General features: G+C 40.5%; 1 protein-coding gene across 5 annotated transcripts in view; it reads left to right on the top strand.

The window, feature by feature from the left end:
- The window catches only part of sobpa (sine oculis binding protein homolog (Drosophila) a), a 306,669-nt gene that overhangs the window by 194,984 nt on the left and 93,835 nt on the right, over positions 1-17,850 (top strand). For all 5 annotated transcript variants that reach the window (XM_048597018.1, XM_048597021.1, XM_048597019.1 and 2 more), the window contains exon 5: positions 3,126-3,191. In XM_048597018.1, the coding sequence (XP_048452975.1) occupies positions 3,126-3,191 (66 nt within the window). The remainder of the gene's footprint in view (positions 1-3,125; positions 3,192-17,850) is intronic.

Here is a 17,850-nt window from a genome sequence, read left to right as displayed (position 1 = left end):
GCCCCCTGGTACAAACAATTCAGATAACCATCCCCACCCGAGATACATCGCAGTGTCTGTCATTCAGTGTTCAGCTCATAAGCCCTGAGCCGAAGCTGCTCAAACTTCAAATATGTACCCTGACATGCTTACCCTGATATATATACCAGAACATTGGATGATATTATGAAGTGCTAATTGATCATTTTAAAATCCAGCTATTTAATCCAACACTAAAAGCTGCATCACATCTTAGAGACATTAGCGAACCTGTGATGTCACTTGATTAGTTATTGTTCCATTGTTCTTCCCACTCAGGACCATTCTTGTATTTGGTTTTGAAGACAATGATTGTAACAGTGATTCTGTGTTGTCCGTCAGTCCGTCCTCTCTCAGCCTTCTTCTGTCTTGAGCCTGTTGTTCCCTACTTACCATGTCCCTCCCACTCCTGTCAGTATGTGTGTCTATCACTTTCTGTGTCTCTTTTTGCTGTCCGTCTCTCTTCCTCGCCTCCCCCACCACTGACATGTGTCTTCTACTTTCATTTTTTTCTGCACTCATGAACCTGGGTGCAGTTGTGTGTGTGTTCTATGTTACTTTTTTTTCTTTCCATTCTGCTCTCTATATCTGTGTCACTATCTTCTTGTAAATGCACGGGTCACTCTCTTTGTGTGCCTGCCTGTGTCTCTTTTTCTTTCCTCTCTGACTTTTCCCCTGTCTGTCTGTGTATTTTCCTCTTTGCATCCTCTTCTTTCTTACTTGATCTCACAATTGCACTCAATTCCTGCCCTATCTTATACAAGTGGGATGTCCTGAAATTGGAGGATGGCTGGGGAAAGTCAGATGTAGACATCAGTGTTTGCTGGCAACCAGTGTCACTTGCAACTGTGCATGTGCACAATTTCAAAAATGCAACTTTGTCATGGTTGAAGGGCAGGTGTGGTTTGGTGGGGATACGGACAGATTGGGAGTGAGGGCCAGAGGGGAATGGGGACATGGTTGGGAGCGAATTTCCCCCTTCACAGCTGCCCCCTTTGCCCTGTTCACAGACACATTTCCCACCCACTCCCCCATACATAGCAGCACCCATTTAAATGCACAAATTTAAGCAGTGCATAATGCACTTATGTGTCAATAGACATGGCCCTTTCTTAAAGTTTTTTTTAGAACCTGAGACTAAAATGTGCAAAAGGCACTTTGTGTGTTTCTGTCTCATGTTCTCGGTTGTTCCAAATTCTATATCAGACTCTGTGCCTGACCCTCTTTTATTTTTACTTTTGAATGAGACATGGGGGTCACCAGCAAGGCCAGTATCTGTTGCCCATCCCTAATGGGCCTTTGAACTGAGTGTCTCTCCAGGTAGCCGCATTACTGTGGCTGTATAAAGGACCGGGTAAAGGAGAGCAAATTTCTTCCCCTATACGGCATTAGAAAACCAGATGGATTTTCACAACAATAGCCATTAGCTTTTAATTCTGGGGTTTTTCCCTATTATTGAATTCAAGTTTCACAAACTGCTGCATTGGAATTAAAACCCATGTGCCTGGGGAAGTGGCTGAGAATCTGGATTCCTAATCCAGTGATATTACCAATAAACAACTACCTCGCCCAGGCACCGGTAACTTTATTGAGCAGAGAGTTTCAAAGTCATAGTGTTCTCCTTTTCCTGCTGTGCAGAAAGTTATCCACTGGATTCATACTCCTCTCACTTCAGATTTTATTTTTAAAGTGAACAGTGCAGGCTATTGATCACTGGTGACCTCCACCACTTTTTTGAGGCTGGATAAAAGTCAGGCAACAGTACATTGTACTCAGTTACTATTAAAATTAGTATGCCTGTGTGCATGGGATTAGTGCTGCTGGTTATAACTGTGCACACTGCGTTTATTCATTATTAATTTCACAATAACCATTTCTTGTCAACGTAACCGTGTAATTTGCATGTAGTCTGAAAACCATTTCCTACGAAATTCAGCACATTTCCAGATTTACAGCATGGATCCCTTAGCTTTCAGCATTAGGGTTTTCATGGTTTTTCTTCAGGCCACTGACTGAGCAGCCTTGAAATAGATTGAAGCAGAACATTACTTGTAAGAGCATCACGTACACCCAAATAATATAATGCTACCAGAATTTCTTTAACTGCAATAGGTCAAGCCTGTCCCACTCTCACCGACAGAAGTGAGTGTAAGGTGAAAAGTTGGAGAGATGAAGTATAAAATAAAAAGACGTTTTAAAATGGCATATAAAAATGCAATGCTGACCATAAGCCAGAATAACGCACATCATGTACCTTTTTTGCTTTTTTTTTCCACTTAGTAAATGATTGTTTATTGTTTTGTATTTCTCTTAACACCTGAAAAACCAGTATGTGTTAAAATGAAGCAGAAGTGGCCAAAAGTGTTTTTAACCCTTTGATTCCCATTTCCCCATCACAGCTTTCAAGGTAACAATTCTGTCTATTGGGGCTTGGTAAATGGACAATTTTATAGCAGGTTTTTAAACCAAAAACAAAATAGTTTTGAGTAGATGATGAAAGGTTAAATGTGAGAGTATTACAAACAGACAAACCACAGTCCTTGCATTTACTCCCATATTTAAGAGTTAGAGTTGACTTCTGTCGAGGCTGGTGGTATCCCATTTCCATGGAATTCCAAAAGCCCTTGGCTGTTGAACTAGATTCACTATTGAGGTACCTTAACATTCTATGCACAGGTCTCCTAAGTTGTAAGCACCTTTATAGTACCTACTGTGGCCTGAGTTGTAGTAAATAAATTGAATCTGAACACGTGTAGATCAAGAGGTACAGCCTTTATTACAAATTGTCTGTGCTGTGCGACATGTAATTGCAACAATGAAAACGGTCCATATTGAATTTGTTAAGAATTTGTTTACATGTTTCAAAATGAGGAAATGGATTAGTGTAAGTGCTTTTCCAGGCATGTGAATAGACAGAATTTCCAGCTTTCACTCATTGAACGTGGGACTCAGCTAAACACAGGCTCCAAGTCAGCTGTGAACTGGGGACGTTGGGGATGTTTTTCCTTGATTTTTAACAGTTACAAGTGAATGTTGTATTTGTGAACGTTTGATAAAGTTTCTATATTTTTACCTTGTATTTATATCATTTCATGTGATGCGGCCAGAGTATGCCATTTACTGCGGAAGGTTGGCCATTTGAAAGTAGTCCTGCATCTCATCGTGTTCAACAGGTGATATTCAATGATCACTTTGATAATATAGAAATAGTTTAAGTATTTAAAAATGTGACTAAGCACTTGCTAACTTAGTCATTAATGTGAAATAAATTGTAGAGGATGTTCTTAAATCTAGGCCATATTGGCCTCTGCTTAAAATTAAATATCTGCTTCTCAGTGCAAGTGATTGGCTCCAGTCTGAGGGATAACAAATGCACCACATGGTTTGTAACTGGATGTGACGTGACCACAAAATCTCACATTTGCCCTCTGGCCTGTTTTGGCGTAGCTGTATTCAGCTGAGTTGGAGGTAGGTGCAGCCAAGATTCTGGGCTGGAATGAGCTTAGAGTCAGCCAGGATCTCAGTATTCAGTGACCTCTGTTGATAAGAAATGGCAGACAGATGGGGGCAGGACCAGCTTTGGCTGTAATGCCCCCAGTGTTCATTTAGTTTGGCTGACACCCAAGAGTGACCAGAATGTGGCTCACCCCTGTGGAACGCATCAGCGATTTAAGTGTCACGTTTTTTCAGGAGGAGAATGGAACACTGAAAAAGGTAACTGACAAAAAATATTTTCTCTCCTTAGTTCAGCAATCAATTTTAAATCGTTGCAAAGTCCAGTCAATGAAATTAATTGGGAAATTGTTCAGACTGAGTTGGCCTTTTTAATGGGACTTGTACATCATTTAGTTTTGATGCCTTTACCTTACTTCATTTTGCCCATCCCTGCTTAACATTAGATGCCAGAACTGACATAAGGCAAATAGTTACCTGGTCCAACCCTGTGTCAATGACTTTGGGAGATGTGGCAGTATATACATCCATTTTCTCTCTCTTTCTCTCTCAATCTCTTTCTCTCATGGATGCTTTGATTGATGTCAATAACTAAATAATATTTTATTTTTGTTCCTATTTATTTCTGAATGTGCTCTGGGATATTATGGTGTTTAAATTTCTTTTGGTGAAACTTTCATGAATGCACCAGAAGATGTAATTCCCACTGGATGGAATGTAACCAGTTGCAAAAACTCTGAGCAATTCTGACCGTGAGACCCTCTGGGAAGGGATTTGTCCAACATTGTAACTTGTGTATCAGTACTCACTGATTGAAGTAGGAACTACTGAGTTCGCACATCACTGGGTTTCAAGAGCTCTTGCCAAGGCTAAATAGCAAGTTTTGCCACAGTGGGACATTTCCTCTCTGGGCTGGGAGATGGGGGAGGAGAGAACCAGTGTTCGTTGTCATGTTTTTTACATGAAAGATACCTTCTATCTGTCTCCCACGAACTCCCCATCTCCAGGCTGATTGATCAGGAAGCAAAACTGGCGGCTGACAAACTCTCAGAGTAGCAAGAATAAAGACAGCATAATTATTTAAGACATAAGTGCTGACAGTGATAAGTATATGACTTATTTATTTTTTAGTGCAGAATAATTGTTTACAAGATGTATCTCTGTGGAGAAATTGCTTTTCTTTCTAGCTTACAGAAGCTACTTTACGTCTGAATTCTGGCTGTACCGTGTCCCTTTTGTGTGGCATACTGGCTCACTTATATAGTGCAGATGAAATTGGTGGCACCATGCCAGGAACTCATCATATTTATGGACTGCAAAATGGAATGAGTATAATTATATGCATGCCATATGTGAAAGAGGCAGCTAACCAGTGATCTTCCGGATGATGAGAGGGACTCAACAGGGATTAGGTGAAATGATTATAGGAGCAAGTGCAAATGTCAGCTAAGTGAACATGCTAATGAGCATGTCACTGGTGAATCTCTCCTCATGTGACTCTCTTCCTCTGGTCTTCACTCAAAATTAACATGCAGTGTTGGGGGTAAGAAATCTAGATCTTGTCTTTTTCAAAACAAATTTTTCATGCAATGTTATGCCTTGTGGCTGCTCAAACCTTTTACTGCGATTATATTTTAAGATGTTCTTGCCCACAGCTGTTGTATTGGCATTATTGTTACCACCCACAACAGATTTAAATATACTTGTCTGTGTTTTTTTTTAGAAGAAGATTTTTCCTTTGAAAGTTGCAAACCCATCCAGCAGCTGTTCAGAGTAACAATGCTGATTAACTGTTTGGGTTCACAAAGACCTTACCGCGTTGAAAGGGGTTTTTTAAAAATCTCTCTCTAGTTTCTCCAGATGTTCCAGCGGGATGGGGAGGTGACTAGATTTCTGCCGATGCCACTTGGGGCAGCGGCTGAGAGCACGAACATAAATGTTCAGGGCAAGATTCTCCTTTTCTCAGCCTTACCTGCCTCACATGTTCGGAATTTCATTTTCCAATTCCTAGTTCATAAGCGTGGCAAATCTCTATTGTAAACTGAGTTTTCGAGGAATCAAGATGATATCAATCCATCAGCTTTAATTGGCAGTATTGGCTTGTCACAGTCATTTTACAAGCCATGAAGTTTTTTTTATGATGATATGGTAAAAAAATGGAGACTAATAGTCAGCAGGAAATTGAGAAGCAAATATGTAAGGGGATCTAAGATATCTGTAAGAATAATAAGGTTAAAATGGAAGTGGATATTAACTTTCCAAACATAAACTGGGACTACTATAAGAACTTCGATGGAGAGGAATTTGTTAAGTGTGTAAAAGAAAATTTTCTTATTCAGTACGTGGATGCACCTATCAGAGAAGGAGCAATACTTGACCTTCTCTTGGGAAATAAAGCAGGGCAGGTGACTGAAGTGTCAGTGGGGGAGCACTTTAGGGCCAGTGATCATTATTTTATTAGTTTTGAAATAGCAATGGAAAAGGATAGACGGGATCTAAAAGTCAGAGTTCTAAATTGGAGGAAGGCCGGTTTTGACAGTATTAGGCAAGAACTTTTAAAAGTTGATTGGAGGAGGCTGTCCTCAAATAAAGGAAAGTGGGAATCCTTCAAAAATGAGATCATGAGAGGTCAGAAACAGTAGGTTCTTGTTGGTGCGAAGGCCAAGGCTGGTAGGTTAGGAAATGCTGAATGACTAGAAAAATAGGCTCTGGTCATGAGAAAGAAGAAGGCATGGGTCAGGTATAGACAGCTGGGATCAAATGGGTCCCCTACAGGAGAATAAGGGCAGGAGGAGTATACTTAAGAGGAACATCAGGAGGGCAAAAAGGGGACATGAAACAGCTTTGGCAAATACAGTTAAGCAGAATCCAGAGAAATTTTACACATACATTAAAGGCAAAAGAGTAACTAGGGAGAGAAGAGGGTCCCTTAAAGATCAACAAAGCCATCCAAGTGTGGAAGTACAGGAGATTGGTGAAGTACTAAACAAATATTTTGCTTCAGCATGTACTGTGGACATGGAAGCTAGGGAACTTGGGGAAATAGATAGTGAACAAAAATGAAGTTGCTGGAAAAGCTCAGCAGGTCTGGCCGCATCTGTGAAGGAGAAAACAGAGTTAACGTTTCGGGACCGGTGACCCTTCCTCAGAACTTCCTCAGAAGTAAACAGTGATGTCTTGAAAACTGTCCATATTACAGAACAGGAGGTGCTGGAAGTCTTAAAACACATAAAGGTAAATAAATCCCCAGGATCTGATTAGATGTATCCCAGAACTTTGTGGGACGCTAGGGAAGAGATTGCTGGACACCTTGCTGAGATATTTGTATCATCAACAGCCATGGGTGAGGTGCCAGAAGACTGAAGGGTAGCTAATGCTGTGCTATTATTTAAGAAAGGTGGTAAGGAAAAGCCAGGGAATTACAGACCAGTGAGCCTGTCGTGAGCCTGTTGAATAGCCAAGGTCTTTTTCCCAAGATAGGGGTGTCTAAAACTAAAGGGCATTGGCTTAAGGTGAGAGCGGAAAGATTTAAAAGGAACCTGAGGGACAACTTTTTCAAACAGCAGGTGGTGTGTGTATGGAACGAGCTGCCAGAGAAAGTGGTGGAGGCTGGTACAATTACAACATTTAAAAGGAATAAGACTGAATAAGACTGGTTTAGAGGGATATGGGCCAAATGCTAGCAAAATGGATTTGATCAGTTTAGGGTATCTGGTCAGCGTGGACAAGTTGGACTGAAGGATCTGTTTCTATGCTATGACTCTTCATAAGTGATGCATATTGTGCATAAGAACACGAGAGTGCTTGGATAAAAATAATCAACTCCATGTCTCCCGCTCTCAAACTAGTGCACAATGCACTTTTATTGTGAACTCTCCCAAATCCTTTTCATCCCCTGAAGGGAGAATTGTACATAAATGCTGCCCAATCTCCAGGGGTAATCAAGCAAAACTCAACACGTTTTCATTTCTATCCCAATGTTGTTAAGGAGCATTAGGGTGAAATTCTATTCCTTTGCCTGTGCCCCCAGGAACCACTGAGCTATGTGAACTGTTTGATTGTTCTTACATTGCTTTAACCATTCAACACTTTGTCTAATTATTTACTTGAAGGAGTTAATGAATACTCCTTTAACATTGAGTCCTTGTTTGCTCTCTGTCAGTGGACATTTAGTTCTCTATCGTCTTACTGGAGGCATACTAGAACAATAACAATTTGCATTTATATAGCTTCCTTTCTGTAGAAAGACATCTCAAGGCACTTTAAAGAGTGAAAAAAAACCCATTGAGAAAAAAAAGGAAGTATCACAAGGGTATTTAAAAGCATGATTACAATTTTAAGTAGGATATTGAAGAATAAAAAATAGATGGAGAAGTTTATAGTGGAAATTTCTGACCCGAAGGCCTAAATAGGATCATCACTGGCAAGAGGAAAGGAGCTGTGATGTACAGGGTATCTGGGTTGGAGGAATGCAGAGCTCCTTGAGTGTTGTAGTGTTAAATGAGGTTACAAGAATAAAAAGGACAACAATAATGACATTTAAATTCAAATTGTTAGTAAACCTGAAGCCAATTAAAATAGCATGAGAAATACGAGAAGGAATAGGGCAAACAGCTCTTTGAAGCATTGAATAAGATCATTGGCTTCTCTATGTCAACTCTGTTTTCTCAACATATGTCAGGCACCTCGGGGTGCTGGATGGGTGATTACGTTACAGTATTTTGGAAGAACAGAACCCCATGGATGGTAGAGGGTGGGAGCTGGACAGGCAAGCATTTGAATATCTTTGTGTCTACAGTTAACTAAAGCATTGGTGAAGGTTTCAGCAACAGATGAGCTGAGCAGAAAGAGATTCTGATAATGTTATGAGCTGGTCTTTGTGACAGAGAAGATACAGGCTCAGAAGCTCAGGGTCAGGTCAGGCTTCAGTGTAATGATTGACTCAATTCAGCCTGAAGAATTGGCTGCAGAGAGGGATGGACTTTATGACGGTGACTGAAACCAAAAGGGCCTAACCATGAACGTGGAAAGAATTCATAAGAGGGAAACTCCGAACGGAAAAGACTAAGCCTATTGAAAATAGAGGCTGCAATCTCTAAGGCTCAGCAGTTACTCAGTTAGATGACGAGGGTGGAAGTGATGGAAACATCCCTTTGTCAAACTCAGTTTAACATTTGGATAGACAGGGAAGAAGATGGATTTTAAAGGACGAGTTAGGAGGATGAACTGTATGAAGCTCTGAAAGGAGGAGATTACATCCACGAACTAAGCTTCCATCAAGGCCACCGTTGTTATCAATAAGGTAGTGAATGCCTACATTCTTATTTGTGAGAGAACTGACCTTCTCTGTAGAAATATAGAGAGGTCAATAAGTATCGAGCTGTTGCCATAATTTGAGGAAGGATGTGATATGTGAGTTAACTCGGATGGAAAGGAGGTTTGTGATATTCACCCCAGCGGCTGCCCTGTTTGGGAATGTCACTGGGAATAAAGAATGGAGACAGGAATTAATTCCTTGTTGAGCTTGTTTGAAAATGTCAAGAAAGGTACAGAGAAAAGATCCAAAAGGTGGGATCAAGCACGAGGTGGCAGCCAAAGATTAATGAGGATTAGAGTGTGGTTTTTAAGGGAAAAATTGATGTTGCGTACCTTCCAAATTAAATAGACTTTATATTTATATTGCCGTTGGCTTGCTGCACTTACAAACCTTGAACTGATGTTGTTGAATTTCCATTTCTTTTGTGAAGAAAATTCCATAAAGCTCTCAGTGTGATGTAAAGATACTGATCTCCTTGATGCTCCTCCTTCAGACAACTACAGGGTACCAATGTTGTTCTGACAGCAAGGTGTTGAAACTTGTACAATGTTTCAAATGTGGCTCAGCAATGGAACACTTTAAATCTAGCTGCCCACAGTCTGGCAGTGCCTGAAAACTGGGTGTTTTTATAGTATTCCATGCATCAATTTTAGTTGAGTAAAATTCTAGACCATAGATGTGGTATAACTGCAAACTAGTTATTGGCTTCACCACTTCACACACCACTCTGTCCTCCACCTAAAGCAACCCTTGACCCACCAACTCAATTTGATCCAAAACGCTTGTGGCCTTGGCTGAAATCTGGAAGTATGCAAAATCCAGTATAGCCTTGTCTTAAGGGTGGTGGATTTGAGACCACTGTATCTGTAACTTGCTTTAACTTATGAAGCAATATTCTGTCTGTGTATTCATAGTTCACTAGGCTTGTTGATCGTAGCTTTACAGTGACTTCATTACTTACCCTATCGGGTTAATTGTTCTAAATCAGTACTATGAAAAAAAAATATTTAATCTCATGCAGGAGTTTTCAAGTGAGCATAGGAAGGAGGGATGAGAGGGGGAGAAGAGGGTGTAATTACTGTGCATGGCAGTTTCTATTATAAAGATGAATGTTAACAAACTTATAATGGATGCATAACAATAAGGAAAGAAATTGTGACTTTAAATGCAGATTGAATTACACCTGCACAACCTACTTCACGTATCCTCCAGCTTCCAACCCTGTTTCTCCTGAAGGCAGACTGGACCCTGATTTCCCCAGTGTGTTACTATAGACGATACAATATTAATACTTTAAAATTTGATGCCTACATTCATTTCCTGTCAGCATTTTCCATTATAAGTACGTATCTGCATATTTATAACGGAAATTGCTCAAGTCAATTGGTCACAGTGTAATTACGCTTTTACCCCAGTGGAGTCACTATAGTGCCATAATGGGGGACAAGGTGCAATTACTTTCTGACAAATTAGCAGTGATTTCCATTAAAAGAATGGATATGGGAACTTATAATAAAAGTATAAAGATGAGTACTCAATTACATCTACCTGCCCTGATCAAAATATCTCTGGCATCGCTTAAAACCATATTTCGTCTTTATTCCCCATGTCTGGTGCCAGTGACGAATCATTAGTGGAAAGAAGTGGTTCATATCTTAAGAGCGGATGGTACAGTTTGCTGCATCTTACTTAACCACTCAAATTATACTAATTTAGCTCCGTTCTAATTTAAGAGCTGCTGAATGAATTGCCATATTGCTTTTCCAGTTTTAAAGTGGAAAGAAACTTTTCAAAATTGGTTGCTATGTCTCACAAACCCTCACTTAACTACAATTGAAATTGAAGTGGTGCTTGAGAATTTTTTTAAAAATTGGCAACTGCATTGCATGATTTAAAAACTGCTTCATTAAACATAACCTTGTGATATAAAGAAATCCTTGCCATATCTTATAAATGATTTTCTTTTAAAATAACACACTGGATTACATTTTCAATATTCTAAACTGCTATACTATATATCTGGACCAAATTTCCTGAGAAATGCATTAATATGTACTTAGTACTAATGACAGATACAAGGCCTTACTTTTTCTTCAGTATTGTTTGCAAACAATGCTTAAAAAGGGGACAGAGGAAGAATTGGACCTAACTGTCTGCCCCTAGTTTTCTTCAAAAGTGTGATGCTTGGAAACCTCTGCTGTGTCTTTTCTAGCACAAATTCCAGGTTTTACCCGAAGAAAGCATAGCAACACCAATTACATGTAGATGAATATCTGAAGTCTCTGCAGTCAGACTTTTCAACAGTTACAGTTCAGTTTAAATGGGGATTAATGTCAGATTTTGTTTAATGATGTTGCTGTAAAGTACCTTGAGATGTTTTACTACGTGAAAGGTATGATACCAAACAAATTAATATTGCCTGGCCCAGAATCTTCCACTCTGTCGCCAGCTCCTTCCAATGCAAGGGCATCTTGGACTGCTGCTCGAGTTGGATGCTATGATTGCAAACATGGCATACCATCAAACATTCATTCAGGAGACGCATGTCTCAGGTAAATGTGAAACTACTAATATGCATGCCGCAGTCTCTACTGCACAGAGACTAATGTTAAAAAACTAGAAATTCCATCCCAGTGTTGGCAGAAAAAACTTTTCTGGCTCCACCACAGATTCTGAACTGTGCCTGCCCCTTTTAAAGGCCTCAGCTGGTGGCAAAAGTGCACTTTAGAATGTGCACACCTAGCTGCTCCTTCATTTAAACTAGGTTTTAAAGAAGTGGTCTTTCAAAGAGCAAGCACATGCAGAATGGGCCAAATGGCCTCCTTCTGTAAATGTCTGTGATTCTATAAGGCTCACGTACTCAGCTCCTGCTGGGTTTCCAATTATCCATCCTATATAGCACAGGGAGAGGATGATTAGTCTAGATAATTTGCACCATCATCCACTTATTTCTTGGAATTCCAGTAGGGTGAACCAAAAAAAACGTTTAGACTTGAGGAGTATGTAGACACTCCTCTTTTTAAAGGACACATAAAAAAATGACCTTTTCTAATAGCCTTACTGTAATATCCAAGCACCACTCAACACAGCCCATAAAGAACTACCTTTGCTTCCACTCCTTACTCTCTCCTTTCCAGTATTTATGCCGTCTTTATGTTACTTTCTTTTAAAGAGAAGGGCTGGTTCATCTTATTTCCTATGAGTTTATTTTTGGTTCTGCACCTACCCATTTATTTATTTGTCTGTACAATCTTGTCTAACTGCTGCTTGCTTTTATACGGCTGATTAGCGTTGTGACAGTTCTGTGCACATCGGTTTGCTCAACAAGTCAGCTACAGTAATGAAATGTTTTCAAAAACATTCCTCGATCTGTGCAGTCCATGATTTCTCTCCTTTTTTCTTTGTTTACTGAGTTTCTTTTCCTATTTTAGTGGGTTTTTTTTTCCATTTCCTGGCCTTTGGGTCTTGTTTCCTACTCAAAGTGGGGAAAAGGAAAGATTGGGAATAGGAGGTTGAATGCAGGTAATTTGTGTGCAGTCAGCCACATATGTCCATCACCCTCTGGACATTCTTGAAGTTTGTACCTAGACAGGGAATGTCCGTGGCAGGCTTTGTAATCACAGTGCATTGCCGAGGAGCTTGACTGCATTCTTCATGCACAGGGCTTGCTGCATCACAAGAATTAGATCATGGATTAGATCATTGAATTGGATCATTAATGATGTATATCCCAACATATTGACCTGGTTTGGCTTCGTAAATCTTCTTACCTTACCTCACACGATCTCTCAGTCGCAGTTTTGACAATTTCAATTGACCCTTCAGCCGCACCTGCTTTCTAGTGAAAGAAACTTCCTGATTTCCACTTCACAAATCCTGACAAGTCATGAAGCACACTAGTTGATTTCACCTCCCTCTCCCAAGTCACTGAACACAACTGAACTATATTTCTTGAATTTCTGAATCTCACCATACGGTGCACTTTCTGAATTGGGTTATGTATCATTGGCCTGACTGAGGAAACAAAATTGCTCCTGATCTTAAATCTGCCTTTAGATGTATGAATTTGTGCACCATCATCTTGAATTAGGCATTTGTAATAAAGCTGACAATGTTAGGAGTTGCAGGATCTGGGCTTTCAGTTTCCCTTCCTGTGCTGCTGTGTATTGGTGCTTGACCTTTGTAACTTTCATAACCCTTTTACCGCCTGAATCATGTACTTGATTTGTTTTTGCTTTCTCTTTTCTTGTCATGTTTTCTCTTAGAAAAGCAAACCAATTACAACATTGCTGCACTCTGGACTAGCCATTCCCTAACGGTCAGTCTGAGTGCAGTTATCATTTTAGTGCAAAGTAATTATGGGCGTATTTGCAGAATTGGGCTGAAACCAAGATGATTTTACTTCAACCCACTAGAAGGTGATGCATATCTTGTCTAGGTCTGATTCACACTCAGTGCCTATAAATGAAAAGGCAGTGAGTAAATCCATAAGAAAGACTATGCAATGCCTGTTTTGGGACATATGGTATGTATCTTTTACAGCATATTCTGCTGAGGTTCATGATTGCAATTATCTGTGAGATCGACCTACTTCAAGAGCTCTTGCCTATAGTGGCACCAGAAAATCCAAGCACCTTATAGGGATGGCATGGGTAGTGAGGGTTGGTGGTGACGCAGGAGATAGTATCTAAGGTGTGAAAGATCTGATGGGAAAATAAATGTAATCATAAATAACAAAAGGAAACTATTTTTCAGCACCTGCCCAGGTCATATATCTGTTTAGGGAGGGGTTTTTGAGGGGTACTGAATGTGCACTTCTTGGTGGTGACAGAGTAGTGATGTCTCTGGATTAGTCATCCAGAGACCCAGGCTAACACCCAAGGGGATGTCACTTCAAATCCCACCAGGGCTTCTGGAATTTAAATTGAATTACTAAAATCTGAAACTGAAAGTTAATCTCGGTAATGGTGATCATGAAACTATCGTCGGTCTCATAAAAATCTCCCTGGTTCACTAATGTCCTTTACGGAAAGTAACCTGCCATTCTTACTTGGTCTGACCTACATGTGACTCCAAACCCACAGTAATGTAGCTGACTCTTAACTGTACTATGAAATGATACAATAAGTTACTTACAACAACAAAAATAAAGTTGCTGGAAAACCTCAGCAGGTCTGGCAGCATCTGTGATAGAAAAAGCAGAGCTAACGTTTCGGGTCCTGTGACCCTTCCTCAGAACCAGACCCGAAACATTAGTTCTGTTTTTCCCTTCACAGATGCTGCCAGACCAGCTGAGTTTTTCCAGCAACTTTGTTTTTGTTCCTGATTTACAGCATCCGCAGTTCTTTCGGTTTTTATTTAATAAGTTACTTAGTTCAAGAACTAATAAGAATGGACAACAAATGCTGACCTTGGTGATAACACTCACATCCCATCAAAGAATAAAGGAAAAGAAGAGAGAGATCTATGAAGCGTGAAAACTTTGTGCAATGTCCTGTTGTGATTGTCCACTATCAGTGAACTGATAGTTCATCTGCAGTTATTCAGTGAAGAGAGCTCCAGGAGTCAGCCGTGTAATGATAACGTTACTGGACTAGCAATGTAGACCCCAAACCAATGTTCTGCGACCTTGGGTTTAAACCCCATCATGGAAAATGGTGAAATTTGAATTCAGTTGAATGTGGCTGACACTTAACTGCCCTCTGGGCAATTAAGGATAACAATAAATGTTGGCCTGACCAGTAACTCCCACCTCCCATGAACAAATTGAAAAAAGATGTTGACAATCGAGATTTTAGAGCATTGCAAGAGTGCAGAATTTTGTACAATTCAATGTAATCATCAGGGCAACATGCTGCTGCACACTGCACATCTCTGGCCTGTGGAAATTGTGATGATTATTTCAGGGTAAGAGAGTACAGCATCAGCAATAGCATTGGTGCCAGCTGAGAAGGTTGCCAATTAAACCTAGTTTGATTGTATATACACACAAACACTTCTTAAAAACTGTCTTTCACTTGACTTCCTTCTCTCTTGCTTTTAGGAGCGGTGTAAAGAAGTCAGTGTATGATCTTGAAGCTACAGGCAAGGTCTTGTCACTGAATATAGTGCCCATTCCTATACCCTACAGATCTTAGGAAACACTATCTTTGCAGCTTTTCAATCAAGAATTTGGAGTAGTTGGTTTTCTATGTCTTTCTCATATTATTCTTTGTCCATTCATTTACCACCTAAACATAGATCAATACTCATGAAACAATAATGGCTTGAAGCTTCCAAAGGCCTGTGTGGCCAAGCCTTGCGCATTCAATCGCTAGGAATTGTTATTGCTCTGCTATTTCCATAATAAAAGCCATTATTCAATGACTCAGAGATAGTAGGAACTGCAGATGCTGGTGAATCCGAGACAACAAGGTGTAGAGCTGGATGAACACAGCAGGCCAAGCAGCATCAGAGGAGCAGAGAGGCTGACGTTTCGGGCCTAGACCCTTCATCAGAAAAGGGGGAGGGGAAGGGGGTTTTGAAATAAATAGGGAGAGAGTGGGAGGCGGATAGAAGATGGATAGAGGAGAGGATAGGTGGAGAGGAAACAAACTGGTCGAAGAGGCGGGGATGGGGCCAGTAAAGGTGAGTGTAGGTGGGGAGTTAGGGAGGGGATTGGTCAGTCCAGGGAGGACGGACAGGTCAAGGGGGCGGGATGAGGTTAGTCGGTAGGAGATGGAGGTGTGGCTTGAGGTGGGAGGAGGGGATAGGTGGGAGGAAGAACAGGTTAGGGAGGCAGGGACGAGCTGGACTGGTTTTGGGATGCGGTGGGGGGAGGGGAGATTTTGAAACTTGTGAAATCCACATTGATACCATTGGGCTGCAGGGTTCCCAAGCGGAATATGAGTTGCTGTTCCTGCAACCTTCGGGTGGCATCATTGTGGCACTGCAGGAGGCCCAGGATGGACATGTCGTCTGAGGAATGGGAGGGGGAGTTGAAATGGTTCGCGACTGGGAGGTGCAGTTGTTTATTGCGAACCGAGCGTAGGTGTTCTGCAAAGCGGTCCCCGAGCCTCCGCTTGGTTTCCCCGATGTAGAGGAATTTGGCATTCAATGACTCAGCGTTTGTTCAAGACGAGTTGGTTCAAACCAGCCTTAGCCTTAGAGTCCCTGGTTTGACCCAGTTAAGTGATTTCAATTGGAATCATGAGAGGTTATTGTGGTTTTTGGGGCAATGTTGCTGCAGGTTTCTGCATATTGGTCCTCCCATTAACCCCTACTGGGAGGTGTACATTTAAAAGCATTCAGAAATTACAAGTATGATAGGACCAGTGAGTCAGCAAGCTCACCACATTCTTACAGTCCAGGAGCAAGGCGTTGATCATTCTGGCTGCTTGTATTCCGTGAGCTTTGATATGATATGAGCTCTCCTTCCAAAGCCTCTCCCCAGCCTAATTATTGTGTAACATGCTACAAAAGGTTAAGTAAGGTGTTCAAAGAAAATGTAAAAAAATAGAAATTTTGAATTACATTCAGATTTTACTTTTCTGGGTTGCAAATGGAGTGTCCCAGAGATCTTTAATTCTTGAGAGTTCAAAACTTGGCTGGAATATCATGAGCAAGCATGTTCCTGGCCCAACCTCACACACCTGTCCTACAATTGTGTCACTTCCTGAGAGAGACAGTACATCATAAATCCATTAAGAAACAAACATCTTCTCTCTGAACCTGAATCAAGGTCAGTTGATCATATTGCCAGATGATCAAATTGCTGCCTACATCATGCTCATCCATATATAGCACCTCAAGATCCTCAAGGTGCAATCCCTGCCCCAACCAAAAATGTATCTAAGGTGAAGGTACAAAGATACAAACAAGAATAGGCCACTCAGCCCTTCAAGCCTGCTCAGCCATTCAATAAGATCTTGGCTGATTTGATTTTTAACCTCAACTCTATATTCCTACATATCCCCAATAATCTTTTATCCCTTGGTAATCAAGAATCTACTTAACTCTGCCTTTTAAAATGTTTAAAGATTCTGCATCCACTGCTTTTGATAAGGGAATTCCAAAGATGCAAAAGGCTCTGAGAGAAAGAAGTGTTTTATTATCTCTGTTTTAAATGCCCTCTTATTTTTAAACTATGACCCTTTGTTCTTTATTCTGTGACAAGAGGAAACATGTGGTTTTTGACTTTAATGCAAGTAGTGTTGATGGGAATCTTGTACAGGCCCAATAGCCAATTCACTGCAAACAGCACTGAAGGACAAGTTTCAGTCTTTAGATATGTAGGAGATTAACAAGTCATTTACTCAAGTTTGAAATTACGATTACTCATTCGGCTGCCAGTTTGATGCTGCATACATTGTGTGATGGTGCCTCTTGGTACCTGTATAACAACGTCTTATTAAATACCTTTAACCCAATCTGAGAATATTCACAGTGCCATATGCCAAAGAATGGCTGGATTTTAATTCTGTTTCTCTTTAAGTAACAGAATGTCAAAAATGCTTCAGACAATAATGGATTGTCAAATGACTAAGATTGGGAAAACATATCTTGTCAGCATGAGGAATGCTACTCCTGGGAAATGGAGCTCTTTTTGCAACTAAAATTAGGATCAAATATTTCAAGCCAGGTGCAATCTAGGCTCTCCGTTCTGTGCCTCAACAGTAGTTACAAATCTGAGTGTGGTTAACAGTAATTTTACCTCAGTACGGTTTACCTCAAACTCCCAAAGGGCTCCTATTTGGCACTGATGTAATTCCACATCCTGTCATTGTGTAGCCCCTTTAAACTGAACCAATTATGTGCTAACTTATGTCAATCTCCCATATTAAACTGGCTTACGACTGGCCAAAGTCATATAGTTACCAAAGGAATGCAATTTCAATGAGAATAATACATTTGTGAAAAGAACCTGTGTTTAAAAAACACCTTATTAAACATCTTTGAAGAGTATGTTCTGAGTAACATAGAAGTTTAAACAGGGACGCAGGAATGTGGCTATGATAGCTAGAAGTGTATTTTAGCAGATTTAGTCGCAATCTATACAATCATTCATTTAGAGCACTGTGTTG

This window comes from Rhincodon typus, chromosome 5 (genome assembly GCF_021869965.1).
Source record: "Rhincodon typus isolate 14 chromosome 5, sRhiTyp1.1, whole genome shotgun sequence".
Taxonomy (NCBI): domain Eukaryota; kingdom Metazoa; phylum Chordata; class Chondrichthyes; order Orectolobiformes; family Rhincodontidae; genus Rhincodon; species Rhincodon typus.
Note: the sequence above shows the minus strand (reverse complement) of the source record. Positions and strands in the feature narration are given on the sequence as shown.